The sequence below is a fragment of the Ranitomeya variabilis genome, chromosome 2 (assembly GCF_051348905.1).
Source record: "Ranitomeya variabilis isolate aRanVar5 chromosome 2, aRanVar5.hap1, whole genome shotgun sequence".
NCBI classification, from domain to species: Eukaryota; Metazoa; Chordata; class Amphibia; order Anura; family Dendrobatidae; genus Ranitomeya; species Ranitomeya variabilis.
Window position 1 is genome coordinate 914295237 of NC_135233.1, and position 26858 is coordinate 914322094.

At 45.1% G+C, this 26858-nt stretch overlaps 1 protein-coding gene across 4 annotated transcripts in view; it reads left to right on the forward strand.

Annotated features, from left to right (window-relative positions):
* Positions 1-5197: 5197 nt before the first annotated feature.
* The window catches only part of GOLIM4 (golgi integral membrane protein 4), a 134033-nt gene continuing 112372 nt past the window's right edge, over positions 5198-26858 (forward strand). For 2 of the 4 annotated variants that reach the window (XM_077290603.1, XM_077290605.1), the window contains exon 1: positions 5325-5684. In XM_077290603.1, coding sequence (XP_077146718.1) covers positions 5471-5684 — 214 coding nt within the window. In that variant the 5' untranslated portion in view covers positions 5325-5470. Of the gene's footprint in view, positions 5685-26858 lie in introns of all 4 variants that reach the window. The other 2 variants (XM_077290604.1, XM_077290606.1) reach the window with 2 other exon arrangements.

Consider the following 26858-nt stretch of genomic DNA (forward strand, 5'->3'; position numbering starts at 1 on the left):
AGGTTCGTGTGTTATTGACAGGGATAGCCCTCTGGAGCGCTTCTGACTCACAGGGACTCACCCCCTCCTTTTTATATAGGAAAAGAGATAAGGATTACAGACATGCGTACAAGGGCTCATATTCTCTAACAAAAGAATATCTATTCTGCTGGTCACGTCCAACTTCTGGAATGTAGGTCAAAGGTCACAATAACAAGAAGGAATGCTTCCATAAAAGGAAATGTCTATTTGGCTCAAGTCTTCCTCATATTAAGCCAGACGTCTCTGTAAAGGTAGGGAAGACAAAATGGATTCTTCAGTCTGATCTCTACAATATTAAGCTCCAGGAACTCTTGGGGTATGTGCACACGTTGCGGATTCGTGTGCAGATTTTTCTGCGCAGATCCAGAAAAATCCACAAGTAAAACGCTCTGTGTTTTACCTGCGGATTACCTGCGGATTTACTGCAGTTTTTGTGCGGATTTCACCTGCGTTTTAACACCTGCGGATTCCTATTAAGGAATGGGTGTAAAACGCTGCAAAATCTGCACAAAGAATTGACATGCTGCAGAAAATAAACCGCAGTGCGTGGAATTTTCCGCAGCATGTGCACTGTGGATTTGGTTTTCCATAGCTTAACATGCTACTGTAAAACACATGGAAAACAGCTACAGATCCGCAGCGTCAAATCCACTGCGGATCCGCAGCCAAATCCGCAACGTGTGCACATACCCTTATTCTTGAAGCAGGGCCCCAAGTTTATAACTCCGAGATAATGGCCCACGACAGAATAGAGACCATGAAACAAAGAGAGTGACCGCGCAGGAGTTTAAAGGCGTCAGCGAGTTGAGAAGCTAAGTACCGGCCATTTTGTCAAACTAGTTCCTTTAAGAGGGAAGAGGACGCAAAAACATGGGTTGAGAATAGCACTCTCACTAACTGGGCTGTTGTAGTGTGCTCAGTGATGGTGAGGCAGCAACAAGTAAACTGTGTCTGACCAATAAACTGTGTCTGACCATACAGGGACATGGTCTGGTCATACCTCATCTCCTGCCCTGGAGAGAACGCAAAAGAGAGTATACAGCAGACATTACAGCAGGGGATAACTGTTGATTCTTTCTGTGAGGCCTGTCCCACACATCCAGATAATTCCGGTACCGGAAAAATCGGTACCGGAATTATCCGTGTCCGTGTGCCCGTGCGTTTCTGTGGCACATCAGTGTGGCACACATGCGGCACACGTGTGCTGCCCGTGTGCCGACTGGGTACCACACGCACTGTGCAGGAGACAGCGCTAGAGATAAGTGCTGTCCCCCCCACGTGGTGCTGAAGCCACCATTCATATCTTCTCTGCAGCAGCGTTTGCTGTAGAGAAGGTATGAATAATCCTTTTTTTTGTTTGTTTCTCGTGTTTAACATAAAGATCCCTGTCCCCACCCCCTGTGCGCCCGCCCGCTGTTATTAAAATACTCACCCGGCTCCCTCGCAGTGTCCTGTCCTGGCCGCACCTTCTACTGTATGAGCGGTCACGTGGGGCCGCCGATTACAGTCATGAATATGCGGCTCCAACTCCCATAGGGGTGGAGCCGCATATTCATTTCCGTAATGGGCGGCCCCACGTGACCACATACAGGAGAAGCTGCGGCCAGGACAGGACACTGCGAGGGAGGCGGGTGAGTATTTTAATAACAGCGGGCGGGCGCACAGGGGGTGGGGACATGGATCTTTATGTTAAACACGAGAAACAAAAAAAAAAGGATTATTCATATCTTGTCTACAGCAAACGCTGCTGCAGAGAAGATATGAATGGCGGCTTCAGCACCATGTGGGGGGGACAGCGCTTACTGTAGTGCTGTCTCCTGCACGGCACACGGACTGCACACGGACAACGTCCGTGTGCGGTACGTGTTTTACACGGACCCATTGACTTTAATGGGTCCGTGTAATCCGTGCGCTCCCACGAACACTGACATGTCTCCGTGTTTGGCACACGGAGACACGGTCCGCAAAAAATCAATGACATCTGCACAGATGCATTGATTTCAATGTGTCTACGTCTGTCAGTGGCTCCGGTACGTGAGGAAACTGACACCTCACGTACCGGAATCACTGACGTGTGAAACCGGCCTGAGGTAAAGCATTTCACTGTCTGTTTTTAAACTATGTTTTACTTCAAAGAATCATTTGCGACTACGTGCTGTATTGTCTGTATAGCTTCCCCCCCACCTGCCCAGGAGATGATCAGACCAACCTGCACGATCAGACAGCCATTACACAGTACACAGCAGGGGCACATTTATAAGATTATCTCAGCACAGGAACATTTTATTTTTAATCACATCCAATTGTGGAAATTATCATTATTCCAAGATTTATTCATGAAAATGAACTTTTGTTCGTGAGAACACCCTTTAAATAAAATGTATATATGTGCATATGTATACTGGCCAGTGGCCATTATATCTTTTTGCTTATGGAGTAATTTATAGGTATTTCTTATTGTTTTGGTACTCTTTAAATGCTCTCGATATTCTAGAAACTATTATGGGTCTTTTCATCCAGATTTGGTATCTCCTGTACTTCCTTTGTCCCTGCATATTTACTGTTTGCCAGTCGGTGACTTCCAGAACTTCAATATCTTTACTTGTAGGAACTACTCTAAGGCTATGTGCCCACATTGCAGAATCTAAGCAGAATTTTCCTCATTAAAACCACACACCCTTGCCAGGGAAACCGCTCGCGTCTTTCTCGTATTTTTTTAATGCGTTCCAATACGATTCCGCAAAATTAATGAGCATGCTGCGTATTTTTCCCTGATACGTTTCCGCAGCGAAAAAATACGCAGCATGGGCACAACAATTGTGAAATGTAATTAAAATTATTGGGATGCGTTTTGTTAGCCTTTTTTTAAGCGTTTCCGCAGCGGCAAAACATGGCGAAAACGCTTTAAAAATGCAACGTGGTGAGTTTTTGATGCTACGTATTTTTCCTGAGTAAAAAAAAACTCAGCATCTTACATTTCTAGCAGAGTGGATGGGATTTATAGAGATCTCGTGCCCTCTGTGCTTCTTTTTCACTCAGCTTATACTGACCTGCGGTGTGTTTTTCAAATCGGCAACATGTCAATCTCTCCTGCGAGTACGCTGAGTTTTCTGTGCAAATTTATCCCATAGACTTGTATACATGGGGAAAATCCACAGATAAAAACAAATACGGTATGCGTTTTAGTGCATTTCTGTGTCGAAAAGCATAAAAAGTGTATGTAACCCGCACATGACTTTATCAGTAAAGTTTTCTCAAAACCATATACTAAGAAGTATCAAAATCATGCAGCTTTGTTTACAATCTGACATATCAACCAGACACAAAAAACCTACTCAAAAACACAATGAAAAAGTAATCTAATTTACATAAGAGGTGAAGAAAATCTGCAACATCAAAAATTCATCAGAAACTCATAATGGGAACATGGTTGTACCCCTATACTTCATCATCCATCCAGCTTTCATTCGTCAATTGCTTTCCACTTAGGCCACATTCCCACGACGAGATTTGGTGCGTTGGAAAAACCTAGTGTTGTACAGTTCCAGCACAGTGGATGGGACTTATAGACATCTCCTGCCCACTGGGCTTGTTTTACTTGGTGTAAATTGACCTGCGGTGAGTTTTCAATTTCGCAGCTTGTCAATTTCTCCTGCCGGCACGCTGAGTTCTCTGTGTGGATTTTTCCCATAAACTTACATAGGGGTGGAGCTGCATATTCATCACTGTAATGAGCGGCACCACGTGACCGCTCATACAGGACAAGCTGCGGCGCTGAGAGGAAGCAACGAGGAAGCTGGGTGAGTATTTTATTTCCAGCAGGCGGGCACACAGGGGGTGGGAGAGGGTTGGTTACCGGGAACTTTATTTCAACCGCAAAAAAAACAACAAAAAAATGATTTTTCATTCCTTCTCTCCAGCGAACGTTGCCGGAGAGAAGAAATGAATGGCGGCTTCAGCACCCAAAGCAGGGGACAGCGCTTCCTGTAGCGCTGTCTCCTGCATGGTCTGTGTGGTACCCAGTCGGCACACGGGCGGCACACGGCTGCCGCACGTGTGCCACACTGATCTGCCACATGAGCACACGGACACGGATAACTCTGGTACCGATTTTTCCGGTACCGAAATTATCTGGACGTGTGAGACTGGCCTAAAAGCTAATGGTGGGAATGTAGCGGCTACATAATGAGGTTTTGGTGAATTTTTGCACCTGTTAGGTAAATTAGGTCACTTGGGTTTTTTCTTTGAACTTGTAAGTGTGCTTTTTTACATGCATTTTTATCACTTTTTTGTCTCTGATATGTCATGTTTTAAATAAAGCTACTTTGGTTTTGATACTTCCTGGTATTTACGTTTTATAAAACTTTATTGATACAGTCATGTGCAAATTACATTTCTTTTTCATGCTCTTTCGCCACAGAATTGTTCTAAAAACGCACGTGTGATATTTACCAGTTCATATTCTGCATCTAATGCGAGTCTATGGGGAAAATCCGCAGAAAAAACTCACTGTACTCACAAGAGAAATTCACACGCTGCGGCTCAGGGGGCACGAGATTTCTAGAAATCCCACCACTTTGCTGGAACTTAAGGCTATGTGCACATGTTGCGGATTCATGTGCGGATTTTTCCGCACCGTTTTTGAAAAATCCGCAGGTAAAACTCATTGCGTTTTACCTGCAGATTTTCAGCGTTTTTTGTGCGGATTTCACCTGCGTTTTACCACCTGCGTATTCCTATAAACGAACAGGTGTAAAGCGCTGCGGAATCCACGCAAAGAATTTACATGCTGCGGAAAATACAATGCAGCGTTTCCGCACGGTATTTTCCGCACCATGGGCACTGCGGTTTTGGTTTTCCATAGGTTTACATGGTACTGTAATCCTGATGGAAAACTGCTGCAAATCCGCAACGTTTGCACATACCCTGATAAGATGTTGCATTTTTAAGCAGGCAAAACCGCGATAAAAACTAATGGTGTGGATGTGGCCGTAGAGTGATTTGTGCTACAACTTCTTTTATTATTTTAACACTTTTTTAGTGTTTTTGGAAAAAAAAAATTAAGTATGAAATGTAAGCAGTGAGTGTTCTTGTGCCCCTGCCTGTGTTGGGGTGGGGGGCTCACAGTACCAGTGATAGTGTTGTTACATTTCAATAAAGCATTTAAAAAAAAAAAAAAAAAAAAGCGGAGGCAGAGGCCAGTGCTGGAGGCCCGGAGCTGTCGGCAGCACACATAGCTGGGATGTTTTCCTAGGAGCCAGCCCTCCTTTGTGTGCCGCCGCCGCCGAGTGGCAGGAACCAAGCAGCCGCTGGACCGGGACTTCTGCCCGGAGCTCACTCCCTGCGGCCGGCGCTGCAAATAGGAGAGAGGTGCGGAGGGCAAGTTGTGGGTGCGCGGCGGGACTGCCACATAGTGCGCTGCAGCAGCAGCCATGCCAGCGTCCGTGTGATGCCCGGGAGCTCAGCCCATCCGAGTATGGGAAACGGGATGTGCTCCAGGCGGCACAAGAGGATCCTGCAGGCGCTCGCCCTCCTGGCCGGGGCCATTGCATTTGTCTATGGGGCTCTGATGAACTATGAGTTACAGAAGCAGCTGAAGAAAGCCGAAGCCTTGTCACTGAAGTACCAGCAGCACCAGGAGTCCCTGTCTGCACAGCTGCAAGGTAGGCACAGGGCATGTGGAACTACAAGTCCCATCCTCCCTGCATGGGCTGGGAGCTGCACTTTCTGTCTAATGTGCAGGATTTTACAATGAAAAGTAACATCCAGCGCTCCTTCCGTGTTGAGCTGTGCTGTGTGCCCATACTTTAGTTTACGAGTACATGTGGGGTGTTTCTATAAACTGCAGAATTAGGGTAACCAAGTTTGGGTTTGCCGTTAACCCTTGCTAGGTTGCAGGTAAAATTGGATTACAATGTAATATCTGGAAAAAAAATGAAATTTTGAAATTTCGCCTTCATTCTGCTAAAATTCCTGTGGAACACCTAAAGGGTTAACAGTTTTTAAAAATGAGTTTTGAACAGCTTGAGGGGTGTAGTTTGCAAAATGGGGTAATTTATGGGTGGTTTCTGTTATGTAAGCCCCTTAAAGTGACTTCAGAAGTGACTTGGTCCTTTGAAAAGTGGGTTTTGCTGTAAATGTGAAAAATTGCGCATAAAACTATAAGCCCTATTACGTCGTAAAACAATAAGGTTTCATTTTCAAAATGATGCCAATATGAAGTAAACATGTGGGGAGTGTAAATTAATAACTATTATGGGGGGTATCAGTATTTTTGTAAAAAGCAGAGAATTTCAAAGTTAAAAAATTGCCGATTTTTCCAAAATTTCCGAATATTTAGCATTTTTTTATATAGAAAGGTAAAATATATTGACTCCCATTTAGCACTGACGTGAAGTACAATATGTCACGAGAAAACAATCTCAGAATGGCTTGGATAGGTGAAAGCGTTCCAAAGTTATTAGCCCATGAAGTGGCACAGGTCAGATTGGCTTAGGCACTTGGGTACAAATAGGCCTAGGGCTGAAGGGGTTAATAAGCTACGTATATGTAAGGGCTATCATATCAAAAAATAAACTACAGACATGCATCTACCTAAAAATACCAAAGAAAATTAGTCACTCCGGGTGGTACCGATATCTGGCCCGGCTCATGGACTACTTTACCCGAAGATGTGAAAAGTTTTGTCACATAGTCACAGATGTGCTGGCTATCTCAATGTTAGGGCTCATACTCATTTGCAAGAAAAAAAAAATAGCATCCTTATAACATCCGTATGTAATGCGTTTTTTTCTCTGCAACTATTTTTCTACAGTTTAGGCTACGTTCACACTAGCGTTGTGCGCCGCTGCGTCGGCGACGCAACGCACAACGCACGCAAAAACGCGGCAAAACGCACGCAAAAACGCTGCGTTTTGCGACGCATGCGTCGGTTTTTGCCGAAAATCGGACGCAAGAAAAATGCAACTTGTTGCGTTTTCTTGGTCCGACGCTTGCGGCAAAAAAGACGCATGTGTGGCACAACGCAACAAAAAAAAACGCATGCGTCCCCCATGTTAAGTATAGGGGGCGCATGACGCATGCGTCGCCGCTGCGTCGCCGACGCAAATCCGACGCACATTAGCTTAACGCTAATGTGAACGTAGCCTTACAGGACCATTTACAGTGTTCTATGCCACAGAATGGCAAGGTATCTGTAAAAACAGACTGCATACGGATGGTCCATATGTCATGCGATTTTTTTTTTTTTTTTTTCTCGCACTCATTGACTTGCATTGGCGAGTCTCGTGCGAGATACGCAGCAAATCGCAGCAGTCCGATTTCAGCTGAGAAAAAAGTCGCAGGTCAGATGTCACCCATTGAATAACATTGGTCCGAGTGCAATCCAATTTTTTTTTTTATCTGATTGCACTCGTCTTTTTTTCTCGCAAATGAGTATGAGGCCTTAGAGGAATGCTTGGGCAACATTATAGCCAAGGAGTGATGGTGGTCTCTGAGATCATGTATGATGGCAGGGATCTCTGTATATAGTGTGTGCACGATCCTCTACTATGATGGCAGGGATCTCTGTATAGTATGTATGGATGATCTTCTCTGCTATGATGGCAGGGATCTCTGTATGTAGTGAATGGATGATCCTCTCTGCTATGATGGCAGGGATCTCTGTATATAGTGTATGGATGATCCTCTCTGATGATGGGATCTCCGTATATAGTGTACGGATGATCCTCTCTGATGATAGGGATCTCTGTATATAGTGTATGGATGATCCTCTCTGATGATAGGGATCTCTGTATATAGTGTATGGATGATCCTCTTTGCTATGATGGCAGGGATCTCTGTATGTAGTGTATGGATGATCCTCTGCTATGATGGCATGGATCTCTGTATGTAGTGTATGGATGATCCTCTTTGCTATGATGGCAGGGATCTCTGTATGTAGGGTATGGATGATCCTCTCTGCTATGATGGCAGGGATCTCTGTATGTAGGTTATGGATGATCCTCTCTGCTATGATGGCAGGGATCTCTGTATGTAGGGTATGGATGATTCTCTCTGGTATGATGGCAGGGATCTCTGTATGTAGGGTATGGATGATCCTCTTTGCTATGATGGCAGGGATCTCTGTATGTAGGGTATGGATGATCCTCTTTGCTATGATGGCAGGGATCTCTGTATGTAGGGTATGGATGATCCTCTTTGCTATGATGGCAGGGATCTCTGTATGTAGGGTATGGATGATCCTCTCTGCTATGATGGCAGGGATCTCTGTATATGGTGTATCCTCTCTGCAGGCACATCGGCTGATCAGGAAGGACTGTCAGGGACAGATCCTACCTCCAAAGTAAACTTTTCTGGCTGCTCCTCCTCCCCCCTTCAGGCGCAGAGACGTGTACATATTCTAGAACACACTCAGCCTCCTGGCCAGGAGTAACTACAGAGGAGCCTCTCACCATGTGTGACTTGCTCTACTACACAATGAGAAATGGCAGAAGAATGTTGTAATGGATCCATGTGACTCATGTAACCATTTGTATGCCATAAATAATGAAGGGAAATGAAGAGATCAGTTGATGCATTTTCACTTCTTACCTCTTGTTCACACATTTTGATGCTAACGTCACACGACCATCCGAGAATAAATACAAAAAAAATTCTCCTTCTCCATTATGTCATTTTTCCTTGCACTGCTTGGTTCGAGGACAAAATTGGACAAGTGCGCAGCCTCATTGAGTAACATTATTCCAAGTGCGATCCAATGTATTGACAGGTCACAATCTGATCGAAACTACAGTTGTCTGCACAAGTCCTAAGGATCTTTTTTTTGTTTTTAGAATTGTTTTTTTTTCTTGGTGTATTTGTATTGTTACTGAGATTTATAGTTGTAACATGCACCAAAAATGTCACCCTTTTAAAGCATTTAAAAAAGCATTCAGAGAAAGTAGCTTGTATGGTTGGACTACAAGTAACAGCATATATTGTCACGACTGAGTAATCAGATTTGACTTGACATTCTTCAGTCATTGAAAAGACAATAAGACCATTTGTCCCGGATTTAATAAGATGGTACTTTGTATGTATGTATGTATGTATGTATGTATGTATGTATGTATGTATGTATGTATGTATGTATGTATGTATGTATGTATGTATGTATGTATGTATGTATGTGTATATATATATATATATATATATATATATATATATAAATACACAATTTGTCTAAGGGTTTAATTGTCTGTCTGTCCTTGAAATCCAGCGTCGCTGATTGGTTGAGGCCAGCCGGCCTCGACCAATCAGCGACGGGCACAGTCTGCCGCGAATTCTGGAATCATCATTGTGTTATACTGTGTGCGTGGGCTATATACTACGTGAACTGTGTTATATGCTACGTGGGCTGTTGTACACTCCGTGGGCTGTGCTATTTACTACATGGGCTGTTATATACTACGTGGTTGTGCTATATACTACGTGGCCGGCCGCGAACAATCAGCGGCAGGCGCAGTCTGGCTGCGAATGGGCGTGTGATTGGAAAGCCTTGTGTAGTAAGCGGCGCTCCCGCGCCCTGCTTTGAGCGGGAGCGCCGCTTACTACACAAGGCTTTCCAGATCCAGTACTTTGGCTGCTTCATATGGACATTTACACCCTACTAGGGTAAGATTAATACCAATAGGACAATTTGCTTCTACCTATTACTGTCTATACTGGAAGAAGCGATCACGTGACAAAGGCTCTGGTGGAGCCGAAACGTTGTAAAAAAGATTGCATAAGCTGTATATTCTGTTCCGCTCCCAGATTGTGTGTACAATAAATTCACACTTTACTTTATGCTGTCAAAGAGTGTGCGGTGAATCTTATATCTTACCATATTTGAGACCTCTGGTCTATTACACCAGCACCTCGTTCTCTAAGGCTGAGTGCACACCATTATCTTTCCTTTATACTAGCTGTGACTGACTGACTGGAGGGGAGTATGCGGGTGTCGGGCACTGACTGCAGGGTAGTAGGGAGGGACTAATCGGACTGTGCCCGTCGCTGATTTGTCGCGGCAGCCATGACAGGCAGCTGGCAAGACCAATCAGTTACGCGGGATTTCCGTGACGGAAGTTGCCGACAGAAAGACGGAACTACCCCTCAGACAAAAAAAAAATAAAAATATATATATATATATATATATATATATATATATATATATATATATATATGTTTCGTGGACATAGGGAGGCTATATGGGTCTTATCGACAAAGGGAGGCTATGGAGATCTTGACATGGGGAGGCTATATGGGTCTTATGGACGTGGGGAGGCTATGGGGGTCTTAACATGGACATGGGTAGGTTATGGGGTTCTTAACATGGACATGGGGAGGCTATGTGGGCCTCATTATATGACCACGGGGAGTCTGTGTGGGACCCATATGCTGGCCATGGGGAGAGTCTGTGTGGGCCTCAGATGCTGGCCCTGGGGAAGGCTGTGTGGGCCTCAGATGCTGGCCCTGGGGAAGGCTGTGTGGGCCTCAGATGCTGGCCCTGGGGAAGGCTGTGTGGGCCTCAGATGCTGGCCCTGGGGGAGGCTGTGTGGGCCTCAGATGCTGGCCCTGGGGGAGGCTGTGTGGGCCTCAGATGTACGATATATTAAACAGGCTATATTCGGGTTCAAATAGTATATAGGGGATGTTAGCATACTTAATTCTGCTCAATATTAAGTGATTTAATTAATCTTAATATAATTATTAATATAATTATAATATGTTGATATTAATATTGAGTATAATTAATTTCAGCCTATTGATTCGGCCCTCCATAACAGTCATTGTCTCTTGTGTGGCTCCTCAAGAAAATTAATTGCTCACCCCTGATGTAGAGTCATTACAAACAGAGTGATCTTTTTCAAGTGGTTATTTCTGTTAAAGGGAACCTGTCACCCCGTTTTTTCAGTATGAGATAAAATTACCGTTAAATAGGGCCTGAGCTGTGCGTTACAATAGTGTATTTTGTGTTATGATCCGGTGACTTTGGAGCCGCATGAGACTTTCTCAGGAGAAGTGGAATCTATACTGACCGCAAACCCTGAACTAACACCGCAACTAGAAGTAGCCGTGGGGTGTGCCTAACAAACCCTAGACACCTCGACACAGCCGGAGGACTAAATACCCCTATAGATGGAAGTAGGAATACTAACTTGTCTCAGAGCAGAACCCCAAAGGATAGGCAGCCCCCCACAAATATTGACTGTGAATAGGAGAGGAAAGACACACACAGGCAGAAAACAGATTTCAGCAAAAGAGGCCACTCTAGCTAAACAGGGAAAGATAGGACAGAATAATAAGCGGTCAGTATTAAAACTCTAAAAAAAAAGTTCCACAATCTAACTAAAGACATGGAATCTATATCTGCAACTCCTGAGAATCCAACAAGACTGAGAAAATACTGATACAATCTAAGCTGGACAAAAGAACACTGAATAGCACTAAATTGTTAAGCACACAGCATGATTTGGCAGCAAGGCAGAAGGAACCAGGCAAGGACAAAACCTCCAAAAACAATGGACAACTGGCAAGGACTAATGAATCCTGCACGCCTAAATACCCCAGTCAGAACTGCAATCAGCGGATACACCTGACCAGGGCTGCAACCCAGAGACAACTGCATTACCACCTACAACCACCGGAGGGAGCCCAAAAGCAGAATTCACAACAATTTTGTGTACCCTGATTCTGCTTCAGGAAAATGGCCGCCGCGATCCCCATCTGCGCACGCGCGGCATCCCGCGGCCATTTTCCTGAAGCCCAGGGCAGCAGAGCTCTCCATCTGCGCACGCGCGGCCTCAGGAAGATGGCCGCCCCCACCGATAACCAGGGGAATAGCGCAGATCGCGCTCTTTTTCTTCACCTACGCTGTGGATTCGGCACTTGGGCATGCGCAAACCACTACGCCACCAACGGAAAAATAAGCAAGATCTGGGGGAAGAAACAGCGATGTCACCACGCCCATTTGACCTGACCACCTGGATTGACAGGCGAAAATGGCGACTTTGGTAAGGTATTTCGGCAGCATAGGTGGGGAATCAGGGTACACAAAATACACTATTGTAACGCACAGCTCAGGCCCTATTTAACGGTATTTTTATCTTATACTGAAAAAACGGGGTGACAGGTTCCCTTTAATGTTGTTGATTATGGTGTACAGACAATGAAAACCCAGAAGTCATTTTCTCAGTAAATTAGTAATATAGTATCATAGTAATATAGTTAGCAAGGCCGAAAAAAGACATTTATACATCCAGTTCAGCCTATATTCCGTCAGAATCAATCCCCAGATCTACATCCTTCTAAAGAGCCTAATAACTGTAAGATACAATATTGTTCTGCTCCAGGAAGACATCCAGGCCTCTCTTGAACCCCTCGACTGAGTTCGCCATCACCACCTCCTCAGGCAAGGAATTCCACATTCTCACTGCTCTAACAGTAAAGAATCCTCTTCTATGTTGGTGGAAAAACCTTCTCTCTCCTCCAGACGCAGAGAATGCTTCCTTGTCACCGTCACCTTCCTTGGTATAAACAGATCCTCGGAGAGATATTTGTATTGTCCCCTTATATACTTATACATGGTTATTAGATCGCCCATCAGTCATCTTTTTTTCTAGACTAAATAACCCTAATTTTGCTAATCTCTCTGGGTATTGTAGTTCACCCATCTCCTTTATTAATTTTGTTGCCCTCCTTTGTACTCTCTCTAGTTCCAATATATCCTTCCTGAGCACTGATGCCCAAAACTGTACACAGTACTCCATATAGAAAAATTAGGAGGAAAAGGGAGTACTTAGGTTAAAAAGAGTATTTTATTGTGAAAATTTAATAAGGTGTGACGCACAGTAAAAATTACAACAGGATGACACGAAAGATCATGAATGCCATATACCCAACGTAGCTGCCAGTATCACATAAATCAGGAAGGCATGCCATAATGAAAGTGCTAATATAGTGCAATAGTATGGTCTCATTGAATAAATCCTTATACAATAGCACTTCCCTGCAGCCAGCACCAAACAAAATGAGTAGCACTAAAGAAAAAAAAAATGAAGTGCTAACCCAAACTAACCATATAATCATCAAAGCAAATAGCTGTAAATGGCGCTTACCAGCAGCTAATACCAGAATGGGGTGGATGGCACCAGAGGAATCCAACAGAGCCCCCAACGTACGTTTTGCTTGTTTGTTGCTTTCTCAAGTACTCCATATGCGGTCTAACCAGAGATTTGTACAGAGGCAGTATAATGCTCTCATCATATATATCCAGAACTCTTTTAATGCACCCCATGATCCTGTTTGCATTGGCAGCCGCTGCCTGGCACTGGCTGCTCCAGGTAAGTTTATCATTAACTAGGATCCCCAAGTCCTTCTCCATGTCAGATTTACCCAGATTTAAGGCCCCGTCTCACATAGCGAGATCGCTAGCGAGATCGCTGCTGAGTCACAAGTTTTGTGACGCAACAGCGACCTCAGTAGCGATCTCGCTATGTGTGACACGTACCAGCGATCAGGCCCCTGCTGTGAGATCGCTGGTCGTGTCGGAATGGCCTGGACCTTTTTTTGGTCGTTGAGGTCCCGCTGACATCGCTGAATCGGTGTGTGTGACACAGATCCAGCGATGTCTTCACTGGTAACCAGGGTAAACATCGGGTTACTAAGCGCAGGGCCGCGCTTAGTAACCCGATGTTTACCCTGGTTACCAAAAAAAACAAACAGTACATACTCACCATCTGATGTCCGTCAGGTCCCTTGCCGTCTGCTTCCTGCTCTTACTGACTGCCGGCCGTACAGTGAGAGCACAGCTCAGCAGTGACGTCACCGCTGCGCTCTGCTCTCACTGTACGGCGGCACTCAGTCAGAGCAGGAAGCAGACGGCAAGGGACCTGACGGACACCGAAAGGCGAGTATGTACTGTTTGTTTTTTTTGGTAACCAGGGTAAACATCGGGTTACTAAGCGCGGCCCTGCGCTTAGTAACCCGATGTTTACCCTGGTTACCTGGGTGCTGCAGGGGGACTTCGGCATCGTTGAAGACAGTTTCAACGATGCCGAAGTCGTTCCCCTGATCGTTGGTCGCTGGAGAGAGCTGTCTGTGTGACAGCTCCCCAGCGACCACACAGCGACTTACCAACGATCACGGCCAGGTCGTATCGCTGGTCGTGATCGTTGGTAAATCGCTATGTGAGACGGGGCCCTTAGTTTCCCGTTCAGTGTGTAATGGTGATATTGATCTTCCCATGTGTATAACCTTACACTTATCATTGTTAAGCTGCCTCTGCCACTTTTCGACCCAAGTAGAATACTTTATAACACCAGCTTGAAAAATGATTTTAAAATCCGAAATGTTGGCCTACACAGGCCCGGTGTGACGGCTGTGCTGCGTCTGTTGAGGAAGGAAAGTCCCGCCTCCGGGACGGTTTAACGGTATGAGGGGGCACATTTTATAAACGTTAATTTCAGCGTGGGCAGGGAGCATAACTAAAAGAGCCACCTTGTCAGAATGCAGCATTTGTGCTGCACAAGTGGCTCTTTAGGTTACAAACGCCTGATGGGGGTGACAGGTTCCCTTTAAGCATAATTGCACCCATTTTCTGCACCTTACAAGAAGTCTAACCTTACTAATATGCATGTAAAGCCTCTAGGGCCCAGTAAGGCCCTGTTCATATGACAACAGAGCATATATTTCATAAGCCTCCAAAGGGCTCTGATCACCAAGGTGGTAGATGTCAGTATACATTTGTTTTGGCTGTACACATTAACATAGTAAATTATTCTACGTACAGGCATTCAGTAATATAATGTGGAGTAAGCTATTTACTATGTAAGGAGAAGATCCCAGCTAGGCGTGCTTCCTCTGTGACGGGTCAGGAACCGTTGGGGCTGTCACCTATGTTGCAGGGGGGGAAGCTTAAGGCCCTGGACTGTTCCCGCACTTGAGAAAAGGGGGCGTGGCTTAGCTGAGGGAATTGCGAATAACCTGACAGTTGCCGTGGGAACGTGCATGGCGCAGGAGGGCAGTGTCAGGGCTTCTGCGGGGGGTTAACTGCCAGAGCGGGCAAAAACCAGCAGAGACAGAAAGCTGTTAACAGAGACTGCCGACAACGACATACCTGGTCCCCGCTGACATCGCTGACCATTAGTGACAGGACGCCCAGTCAGGACATAAGCCTGCGCACGCACCGATGGGAGAATTGGGACGCCGGCTGTGAGGGGTTTCCCTTTGTACCTGTATCGAGTTGCTCGTTGTCCCTGTACGCTGACAGGAGGAAAGACTGTGCTCTGTCTGGCTCATTGTTTCCTGACACACCGATCACCGACCGGACCACAAGGAATCACCGTTGCCGCCAGGAGCCAAGACGTCATCTTTTCCAGGACCATACTGGACCCCTTATGCGCCACTGCTTTGGCGCCAACGTCCACATCCTGAACTAACCGCATTCTGAAGTCCTCAGACTGATAAGTTTGCTATCATTGAACTTCCTACCCTATGCTTCACACCCGCTTCCCATGAGTTACGTCCTGTGTTCCTTTATATTGTTTTATCCGTTTTCTCCCTGCCAGTAGTATACCTTTTAAATTAAACCCCACGTTAACACTTGCTCTGCCTCCGAGCAGTTAAGGTACCGTCACACTCAGCAACGCTGCAGCGATATAGACAACGAGCCGATCGCTGGAGCGTCGCTGTTTAGGTCGCTGTAGAGACGTCAAACACAGCAGCTCCAGAACGATGCAGGAGCGATCCTGTGACCTAACGGCGACTCACTTATCGTTCTCGCCAGTAGCGTAGCTACTGGGGGGGGCAGAGGGGGCCATCGCCCCGGGCCCAGTCACTTGGAGGGGCCCACTCAGAGACGCGGTCGCTTTAGTCATTAAGCAATAAGCAGCCGCGGCTCTCTGATGTTTCAGAGTACAGGAGGAGGCAGGAGCGCAAGCTGCAGCGTTGCCCCGGGCCTTGTAACATGATGCAGGAGGGGCCCACTCACCCATCCAGAGCCGCGGCTGCTTCAGTGTTAAGCAATAAGCGGCTGCGGCTCTCTGCAGTCCAGACATGGCGACGCGCTGCTGCCTGGTCTCCGCTCAGCTGGAGACTCTGCACTCTGCACAGCAGCCTATAGCAGAGTCCCACTGCGAGCGCACGGTGAGGGCTGGAGCTGGAGCGCTGCTAACCTGATAATATCTTGACAGGCTGGCAGCGCTGCAGATAGCTCCGCCTCCACCCAAGGTCTGCTGCTCCTATTGGTCCGCTGTTCTCAGGTCCTAGTCGGCACTCAGCAGCATCTCTTATTGTGCCAGGAGCCCAAGATAGTGCCTGGCCTGCCACCTGGACAAACTGACAGACGGGAGAGAGAGACAGGAGTCAGGAGGACGGACATATTTATAAATGTAAGGGCTGCTGACTGTAAAACTTAGTGCAATGTTCGACTTCTTTTAAATAAATTGAAGCACAAATGACACTGCACATGATGTTAGTAATGCTACTGTGGGAGTGGGGTGAATGTTAGGGGGAGAGGGGGAGTTGAGTTAGGGTAGTGGGGGTGGGTGGCGCTGTAGGGGCCTGCCTGCTGTATTTCTTTTCATGGAGTATTATTATCTAATAGTTGTCTGGGTGGATGTAGGGGGCTTATTATATTTTCAGCTGTTAGCTATGTCTCCACGTTCAGGATTCCCTGCGCTTTGGATGCAGCAAATACCCCGCTCCGCCAAAAGCGCTGCCCCCTGCTGTACGCGCGGTGATTCTGCCTGTGTTCATTGAACACAGGCGGAATCACCGCATTGTATTCATAGACTGTGTTATTCATCTTGTGGAGACAGAGCTTCTTCACAAGATAAATAGACATGCTGCAGTCTATAAAAACGTGCCGCATGTACAGTTACGCAGGTCTGCCACCTGCGTGTTTGTGCGCGTAGTGGAGACAGGATTTCATAAATTTCCCTCTACTATGCTGTAACATCTGGACGCTGTGGATTGGATGCTGCGGCTGTACGCAGCGTCCAATCCACAGCAAATCCGGAAGGTTTCATGACCATGGAAACACAGCCTTGGTATAGCAAGCCCTCATACAATAACCATGGCTCTAGCTGCACTTTATTTAAAGGGATTGTCTGATCTCCTGCTGCAAGTTTGCAGGTACTCCTATGTGGCTGCAAAATTGTGACCCTTCACAACCCATATACTAAGGATTCGCCGTTACCCATATCGACAAGTATGCGATTTGCTTACTCCTGGCCATGTTCTAACTGTGCAGCCTCAATAAGGCCTCTTTCACACGTCCGTTTATTTCCAATACCAGAAAAAACGGTACCAGACATATCCATGTCTGTGTGTGTAATACGTGCGGCACACATGTAACTGAGATGCCCACAAGAGTGTTTAAAACCACCATAAGGCTGTGTGCACACTTTGCAGATTTTTCGCGTTTTTTTTCACCTTTTTTGCGCTATAAAAACGCGAAAAAATGCATACATTATGCATCCCGTCATTTAGAATGCATTCCGCAAATTTTGTGCACATGATGCGTTTTTTCCGCAAAAAATGCATTGCAGTAAAAAACGCAGCATGTTCATTAATTTTGTGGATTTTTTGCGGATTTGCCACTATATTATTGCATTGGGAACCTCCAGAAATATCTGCAAAAGAAACGCACCAAAAACGCGGTAAAAACGCGCAAAAAAACACATGCGGTTTCTCTTGCAGAAAATGTCCTGTTTTGCTCAGGAAATTTCTGCAAGAAATCCTGAACATGTGCACATAACCTGAGTAACGTTTGTTTACATAATTAGGCTAAAGGCCCCGTCTCACATAGCGAGATCGCTAGCGAGATCGCTGCTGAGTCACAAGTTTTGTTGCGCAACAGCGACCTCAGTAGCGATCTCGCTATGTTTGACACTTACCAGCGACCAGGCCCCTGCTGTGAGATCGCTGGTCGTGTCGGAATGGCCTGGACCTTTTTTTGGTTGTCGAGGTCCCGCTGACATCGCTGAATCGGTGTGTGTGACACGGATTCAGCGATGTCTTCGCTGGTAACCAGGGTAAACATCGGGTTACTAAGCGCAGGGCCGCGCTTAGTAACCCGATGTTTACCCTGGTTACCATCATAAATGTAAAAAACAAACAAACAGTACATACTCACCTTCTGATGTCTGTCAGGTCCCTTGCCGTCTGCTTCCTACACTGACTGACTGCCGGCCGTACAGTGAGAGCAGAGCGCAGCGGTGACGTCACCGCTGTGCTCTGCTTTCACTTTACGGCCGGCAGTCAGTCAGTGCGGGAAGCAGACGGCAAGGGACCTGACGGACACCGAAAGGTGAGTATGTAGTGTTTGTTTTTTTTGGTAACCAGGGTAAACATCGGGTTACTAAGCGCGGCCCTGCGCTTAATAACCCAATGTTTACCCTGGTTACCAGCGAACCTTGGCATCGTTGGTCGCTGGAGAGCGGTCTGTGTGACAGCTCCCCAGCGACCACACAACGACTTACCAACGATCACGGCCAGGTCGTATCGCTGGTCGTGATCGTTGGTAAATCGTTTTGTGAGACGGTACCTTAAGGCCAGGATCACACATACGCGAGATACGGCCGAGTCTCGCAGGTTAAAAACAAGCTCTGGCACCGGCACTCCGGAGCGGAGCGTGCGGTCGCATAGCAATACATGGAGCTCCACGCTCCGCTCCGGAGTATCGGTGCCAGAGCTTGTTTTTAACCTGCGAGACTTGGCCGTATCTCGCGTATGCGTGACTCCGGCCTAAGGGGCCCACTCAGATGTGTTTCGCCCACCCTAGCCTGAACCCTTAGATACGCCTCTGGTTCTCACTGGTTGTTAGCTCCATGTAAAACATTGCTGACATCGTTGCTTTTGCTGTCAAACATGACGATACACGCCGAGCTGACAACGAAATAAAGTTCTGGACTTCTAGCTCCGACCAGCGATGGCACAGCGGAATCCAGATCGCTGCTGCGTGTCAAACTCAACGAGATCGCTATCCAGGACGCTGCAACGTCATGGATCGTTGTCGTTCTCATTGCAAAGTTGCTGAGTGTGAAGGTACCTTTACTGCATCTTCCCACCTGTTTACAATTACATGTGTACAAAGAAAATTGCCAGTAGCTATTGTCAGCAGAAGCTTGATCTGCTGGATTCCCACCTGGGGTGGAGGGGAGATCTGGTGATATGATAGCAGGACATGTGGAAACACTGCTTAATAGAAAATAAGAACAATGGTGTACAGATCTCAGGACAGCGGGCAGCACTTGTTCTTCTCACATAAACTAGTTTAGTTTTGCCCATTTAAGGTCAATTGTTTTAGTTTTTTCCCCTCGTTTCATGAAATTGTAATGTCTTCCATTGAGTATAGTTTATTAGCAGTCCGATCCTGTTCTATCAACCTTTCATATCAATCAATTTGTTCTGGGCGCCCATGTTTCCATAGATATTGTGATTAAACAACATGCGATCTATATTATAAAATCGCTGTATTTGCTAATACAAAAAAAAGTTAATTTTTTTTTTTCAAGGGAGAGATTTATTGAAAAAATTGGGCAAGAATCCTGTCTAAATTTAAATTATAAAAACTGAACTCCTCGTGTTCTCTCCCTCTACTAACCTACGTTTGCCTGACATTGCCATCTCCGTGTGCGGTTCCACCATTACTCCAAAGCAACATGCCCGCTGCCTTTGGGTCATCTTTGATTCCGAGCTTTCATTCACCCCCCCACATCCGATCACTGGCTCGCTCTTCTTATCTGCATCTCAAAAACATTTCTAGAATTCGCCCTTTTCTTACTTTCGACTCTGCAAAAACTCTTACCGTTTCACTTATTCATTCTCGTCTGGACTATTGTAACTCTCTCTTAATTGGCCTCCCTCTTACCAAACTCTCCCCGCTCCAATCTATCCTGAATGCTGCAGCCAGGATCATATTCCTCACCAACCGTTAGGCCATGTTCACACTTTGCGGCGTCCCTCTGAGGGTTCTCCCGCTGCGGAATTGATAAATCTGCAGGGCAAAACCGCTGCGGTTATCCCTGCAGATTTATCGCGGTTTGTTCCGCGGTTTCCGCTGTGGGATTACTCCTATACTATTGATGCTGCATATGCAGCAATATGCAGCATCAATAGTAATGTTTAAAATAAAAAAAATTGGTTATACTTACCCTCTGATGTCCGGATCTCCTCGGCGCTGCACGCGGCGCTCCGGTTCCAAAGATGCTGTGCCGAGAAGGACCTTCGTGACGTCACGGTCATGTGACCCGGGCGTCATCACGGTCATGTGACCGCGACGTCACCACAGGTCCTGCTCGCACAGCAACTGAGACCGGGCGGCCGCGTGCAGCGCTGAGAGGTGAGTATAGCATAATTTTTTATTTTAATTATTATTTTTTTTTTTTACACTATTTATGCTTCCCAGGGCCTGGAGGAGAGTCTCCTCTCCTCCACCCCGGGTACCATCCGCACATTCCATGCATTCCTATGGGTGCAGAATCGCTGCGATTCTGCACAAAGAAGTGACATGCTGCGGGTTGTAAACCGCTGCGTTTCTGCGCGGTTTTTCCCGCAGCATGTGCACAGCGGTTTGCGGTTTCCATAGGGTTTACATATTAATGTAAACGCAATGGAAACTGCTGTGGACCCGCAGCATCAAAATCGCCGCGGATCCGCGGTAAAAACCGCAAAGTGTGAACGTGGCCTTATTCCGATGCCTCTACCTTGTGCCAGTCATTACACTGGCTACCCATCCACTCCAGAATCCAGTACAAAACTACTACCCTCATCCACAAAGCACTCTATGGCTCAGCACCAACCTACATCTCCTCTCTGGTCTCAGTCTACCACCCTACCCGTGCCCTCCACTCCGCTAATGACCTCAGGTTAGCATCCTCAATAATCAGAACCTCCCACTCCCGTCTCCAAGACTTTACACGTGCTGCGCTGATTCTTTGGAATGCACTACCTAGGTTAATACGATTAATCCCCCAATCCCCACAGTTTTAAGCGTGCCCTAAAAACTCATTTGTTCAGATTGGCCTACCGCCTCAATGCATTAACCTAACTATCCCTGTGTGGCCTATTATAAAAAATAATAAAAAATCAGGTTCCTCGCATCATGTTCTCATACACTTTATGCAGTTAATAGCCCTCTGTGTCTGTACTGCTACATACTTAGGCAGTTAACTGGTTCATGCAACTTTACATGAACACCCGATCCTTACACTATGGCTGGTCCAAATAACTAAAGCAATTGTTACCATCCACCTCTCGTGTCTCCCCTTTTCCTCATAGTTTGTAAGCTTGCGAGCAGGGCCCTCATTCCTACTGGTATCTGTTTTGAACTGTGATTTATGTTATGCTGTAATGTCTATTGTCTGTACAAGTCCCCTCTATAATTTGTAAAGCGCTGCGGAATACAGTGGGGCAAAAAAGTATTTAGTCAGTCAGCAATAGTGCAAGTTCCACCACTTAGAAAGATGAGAGGCGTCTGTAATTTACATCATAGGTAGACCTCAACTATGGGAGACAAACTGAGAAAAAAAAATCCAGAAAATCACTGTCTGTTTTTTTATCATTTTATTTGCATTTTATGGTGGAAAATAAGTATTTGGTCAGAAACAAAATTTCATCTCAATACTTTGTAATGTATCCTTTGTTGGCAATGACAGAGGTCAAACGTTTTCTGTAAGTCTTCACAAGGTTGCCACACACTGTTGTTGGTATTTTGGCCCATTCCTCCATGCAGATCTCCTCTAGAGCAGTGATGTTTTTGGCTTTTCGCTTGGCAACACGGACTTTCAACTCCCTCCAAAGGTTTTCTATAGGATTGAGATCTGGAGACTGGCTAGGCCACTCCAGGACCTTGAAATGCTTCTTACGAAGCCACTCCTTCGTTGCCCTGGCGGTGTGCTTTGGATCATTGTCATGTTGAAAGACCCAGCCACGTTTCAACTTCAATGCCCTTGCTGATGGAAGGAGGTTTGCACTCAAAATCTCACGATACATGGCCCCATTCATTCTTTCATGTACCCGGATCAGTCGTCCTGGCCCCTTTGCAGAGAAACAGCCCCAAAGCATGATGTTTCCACCACCATGCTTTACAGTAGGTATGGTGTTTGATGGATGCAACTCAGTATTCTTTTTCCTCCAAACACGACAAGTTGTGTTTCTACCAAACAGTTCCAGTTTGGTTTCATCAGACCATAGGACATTCTCCCAAAACTCCTCTGGATCATCCAAATGCTCTCTAGCAAACTTCAGACGGGCCCGGACATGTACTGGCTTAAGCAGTGGGACACGTCTGGCACTGCAGGATCTGAGTCCATGGTGGCATAGTGTGTTACTTATGGTAGGCCTTGTTACATTGGTCCCAGCTCTCTGCAGTTCATTCACTAGGTCCCCCCGCGTGGTTCTGGGATTTTTGCTCACCGTTCTTGTGATCATTCTGACCCCACGGGGTGGGATTTTGCGTGGAGCCCCAGATCGAGGGAGATTATCAGTGGTCTTGTATGTCTTCCATTTTCTAATTATTGCTCCCACTGTTGATTTCTTCACTCCAAGCTGGTTGGCTATTGCAGATTCAGTCTTCCCAGCCTGGTGCAGGGCTACAATTTTGTTTCTGGTGTCCTTTGACAGCTCTTTGGTCTTCACCATAGTGGAGTTTGGAGTCAGACTGTTTGAGGGTGTGCACAGGTGTCTTTTTATACTGATAACAAGTTTAAACAGGTCCCATTACTACAGGTAATGAGTGGAGGAAAGAGGAGACTCTTAAAGAAGAAGTTACAGGTCTGTGAGAGCCAGAAATCTTGATTGTTTGTTTCTGACCAAATACTTATTTTCCACCATAATATGCAAATAAAATGCTAAAAAAACAGACAATGTGATTTTCTGGATTTTTTTTTCTCAGTTTGTCTCCCATAGTTGAGGTCTACCTATGATGTAAATTACAGACGCCTCTCAACTTTTTAAGTGGTGGAACTTGCACTATTGCTGACTGACTAAATACTTTTTTGCCCCACTGTATGTTGGCGCTATATAAATAAAAATTATTATTATTATTGTGCCATATGCTACATTTATTTAGGGTCTTAGACCCTTATAGAAAGTGTCTACCTTTATAAAATACATCAAATGTACTGAAGGTGTGCGCCACTCCAGTTTTTGACTTAAAAAGTGGTCTAGAAGTTCGTCAGCGAATTGTTAATGTAAAATGAGATTATTCCACAGCTTATTCCCTACTTACCGTATTTCCTAATTCCCAACTCCTGCTCCACACAGGTTCTCCTTGAAATGAAAGAGATCTTACGATTTACGTTAGTGCCCTTCTAGATTTCTGCCTACCTGCACTGACAACAGGCCGCAGATGTCCTTGACAAAGACTGCTTCCAGTCAAAACATTGGCCAATATCTGACTTTCACTCTTTGCTGGATCAAAGTAAACTATCACTCCAGCAAGACCTACAGTCTCATTTTCTTTTGTGGTGCTGAGGTTCCTTCCACAACAAGTCTGGACGACCAGCAAGCCTCAAGCACATAATTTTTTAATGGGACAGTGAAAAGAAAAAAACACATAAAACCTAAAAAGCAGAGAAGTGGGTATTTACATATTCTATTTACAATCTTAATAGCATAAAACTCACAGAACAATACTTTTATTTTCCTTATAGTTCAGTTTAATTTCCGATTACCATAGTTGTTTATCGACTTTAATTATAGCAGAACACATTTTAATATTAGATTTATTATTCTGCTTCATCTGAACAGTCTGTAGGTTCTATTTGGGGTTAGTATGTCGGTAGTCGTGCAAAAAGACCTGAACTGGAATTCTAGACGAAAGACAAGATCTCAGCCGAGACTTCCAGCACCTTGAGAACCATTATTAGTATAATTTGTTTTGGCAAACACATGTCCCCTTCCCAAGTAAGAGGATCTAATTTCCACATTTTCTATTTTTCTTAAGGAAGAGGTCTTGCATTGCATGCTTTAGATAAATTCTAACAATAAGCATTTTGACTAATATTCATACGTCTAGAAGTCTATGATAAGATAGGGGCTTCTTTATTTTGGATTCCAGCTACCATTGCTGAAAATCATCATTATGCTACAGTCAGACTGCCCCAGAGAATGAGGTAATTAGGGAAACATGGCACTTCTGGAATTCTGGTGGTGCACAAGTAGGATAACCAAATCCATCAGCTTATTTGAGTGAAGAAATTCCAGAAATTAATGAAGCGCTTCCTGTCTTAGCAGTGGACACTGCAGACTCCCACACAGTGCACTGCCACACAGATCTCCTCTATCCAGATGACTGATGAAGGTCAAGTATTGACCAAAACGTTTCTGGAATTTCTTCACTCAATAAATAAGTCAGTTTAGTGTGATACTGTTCTATCGGATGTAAGAACTGAAGCGCACTGGTAAGGAGAAGATGGAGACAAAACGTCTTGGGGTATGTTTCCATGGGACGTATTCCTTCAGTATTTGCTGCGGATTTGGACGCTGTGTACAGCCACAGCATCCAGATGTTACAGCATAGTGGAGGGGATTTTATGAAATCACATCTTCACTATGCGTACAAACACGCAGGTGACAGACCTGGGTAACCAGACATGCGGCGCGTCTTTCTAGACTGCAGCATGTCTATTTATCTTGCGGAAACGCACAGTCTATGTATAGGATGCGGTGATTCCTCCTGTGTTCAATGAACACAGGCGGAATCGCCGCGCGTACAAGCAGGGCTTTGGGCAGAGCCGCGTATCTGCTGCGTCCAATGCGCTGGGATACCAGACCGTGGACACATACCCTCAATCTTCTGCATTCTGTGAGTCAGCGGAAATCAGACTACACTCTGATGTCATCTGAGTGCCGTCCGATGTTTTCCACGCACTGATAGACTTTAATGGGTGAGTGGCATCTGATATCAAAGTAAAAAAGGAACATGCTGCAATTTGTTTTCAGTGACCGAAAAATGGGGGCACTTCACAACAGTCAATCATATCAGGAGGATTTTGTAAATGCTCTCCTATGATGACGGTAAAGAAAACCTGTACTACATCTCAAAACTACAAAGGAAACTTTCAGCTGTAAGGGATGTGTCTGGTTTACTGGGTCCTATTTTATTCCTCCTTAACCACAAACCTCCAAACACAAATATCTCTTTGTTCCCTTTGTACTGTACATATTGACATTGCAGTGTCTGGATTAAACCAACACATGAATGAATGAAGTAAAGTTGGGAAGGTCAAACAAGCCCAGAAAGAAAGTCAACAGCACCACAAGCATGTGTGACTAAAGGTACCTTCACACTAAACGATTTACCAACGATCACGACCAGCGATACGACCTGGCCGTGATCGTTGGTAAGTCGTGTGGTCGCTGGAGAGCTGTCACACAGACAGCTCTCCAGCGACCAACGATGCCGAAGTCCCCTGGTAACCAGGGTAAACATCGGGTTACTAAGCGCAGGGCCGCGCTTAGTAACCCGATGTTTACCCTGGTTACCAGCGTAAACGTAAAAAAACAAACAAACAGTACATACTCACATTCTGGTGTCCGTCAGGTCCCCCGGCGTCCGCTTCCCGCACTGACAGTCAGTGCCAGTCGTAAGACACAGCACAGCGGTGACGTCACCGCTGTGCTCTGCTTTTACTTTACGGCCAGCACTCAGTCAGTGCGGGAAGCAGACAGCAAGGGACTTGACGGACACCGGAATGTGAGTATGTACTGTTTGTTTTTTTTTACGTTTACGCTGGTAACCAGGGTAAATATCGGGTTCCTAAGCGCGGCCCTGCGCTTAGTAACCCGATGTTTACCCTGGTTACCAGGGAAGACATCGCTTTACATGGAAACCCCAGTGTAAGCACTTGGCGTAGAGCGCAGGATAAATATGAGCTGAGCCTTACTGCAATCATTGAGAGGCAGAAAGAACAAATCAATAGCAGGTGAAGAATTGGTTTTATTTATTTTTTACCCAGTTCGTCGTTCAGTATAAGTGGTTAGATGACTTTATTTTTAGGGTCGGTACGATTGTAGCGATTTATATACTTTTTTATGTTTGGCTGCTGTCAACAACTAAAAGACGCTTTTTTATGCAAAACAAGAAAAGTTTTTGCATCTCCATATTTTGAGCTATAATTTTTCTAGATTTCTGCCAACAGTAATGTAAGGAATTGTTTTTTTTTGCGGGACGAATTGACGTTTTTATTGGTTCCATATTTGGTTGCACAACATTTTTTTTTTTATTTTTTTTTATCGCTTTCTATTCCTACTTTTGGGAGGCAGAATGAACAAAACCCAGAAATTCAGTAATTGTTTTTTTTTTTTTTTTTTCATGCTGTTACACTTGTCATAAAATTGATAAGGTAGCTTTATTCTTCAGGTCAGTGCAATTACAGCGATTCCACATTTATATATTTTTTTTTTTTATGTTTTGGCACTTTTACACAAAAGCTATTTTATAGAAGAACAAATTGTTTTTGCATTGTTTATTCCGAGAGCAAGAACTTTTAAATTTTTGCATTGATTGAGATGCATGGTGGCTTGTTTTTGAGGGACAAGAATAAGTTTTCAGCTATACTATTATTATTTACATTCAACTTTTTGACCACATTTTATGCCACTTTTTATTCAGCGGTATGATCATAAAAGCATAGCTTTTTGACACACTTTTTTTATGGTGTTTTAAAGGGGTTAACTAGCTGGACAGTTTTATAGGTCAGGTCGTTCCAGATGCGGCAATACCAAATGTGTACTTTTTTGTTTATTTTTGTAGAAATGATTTTTTTTTTTAAATATAAGTTTACAATATTTAAAAACTTTTCTTT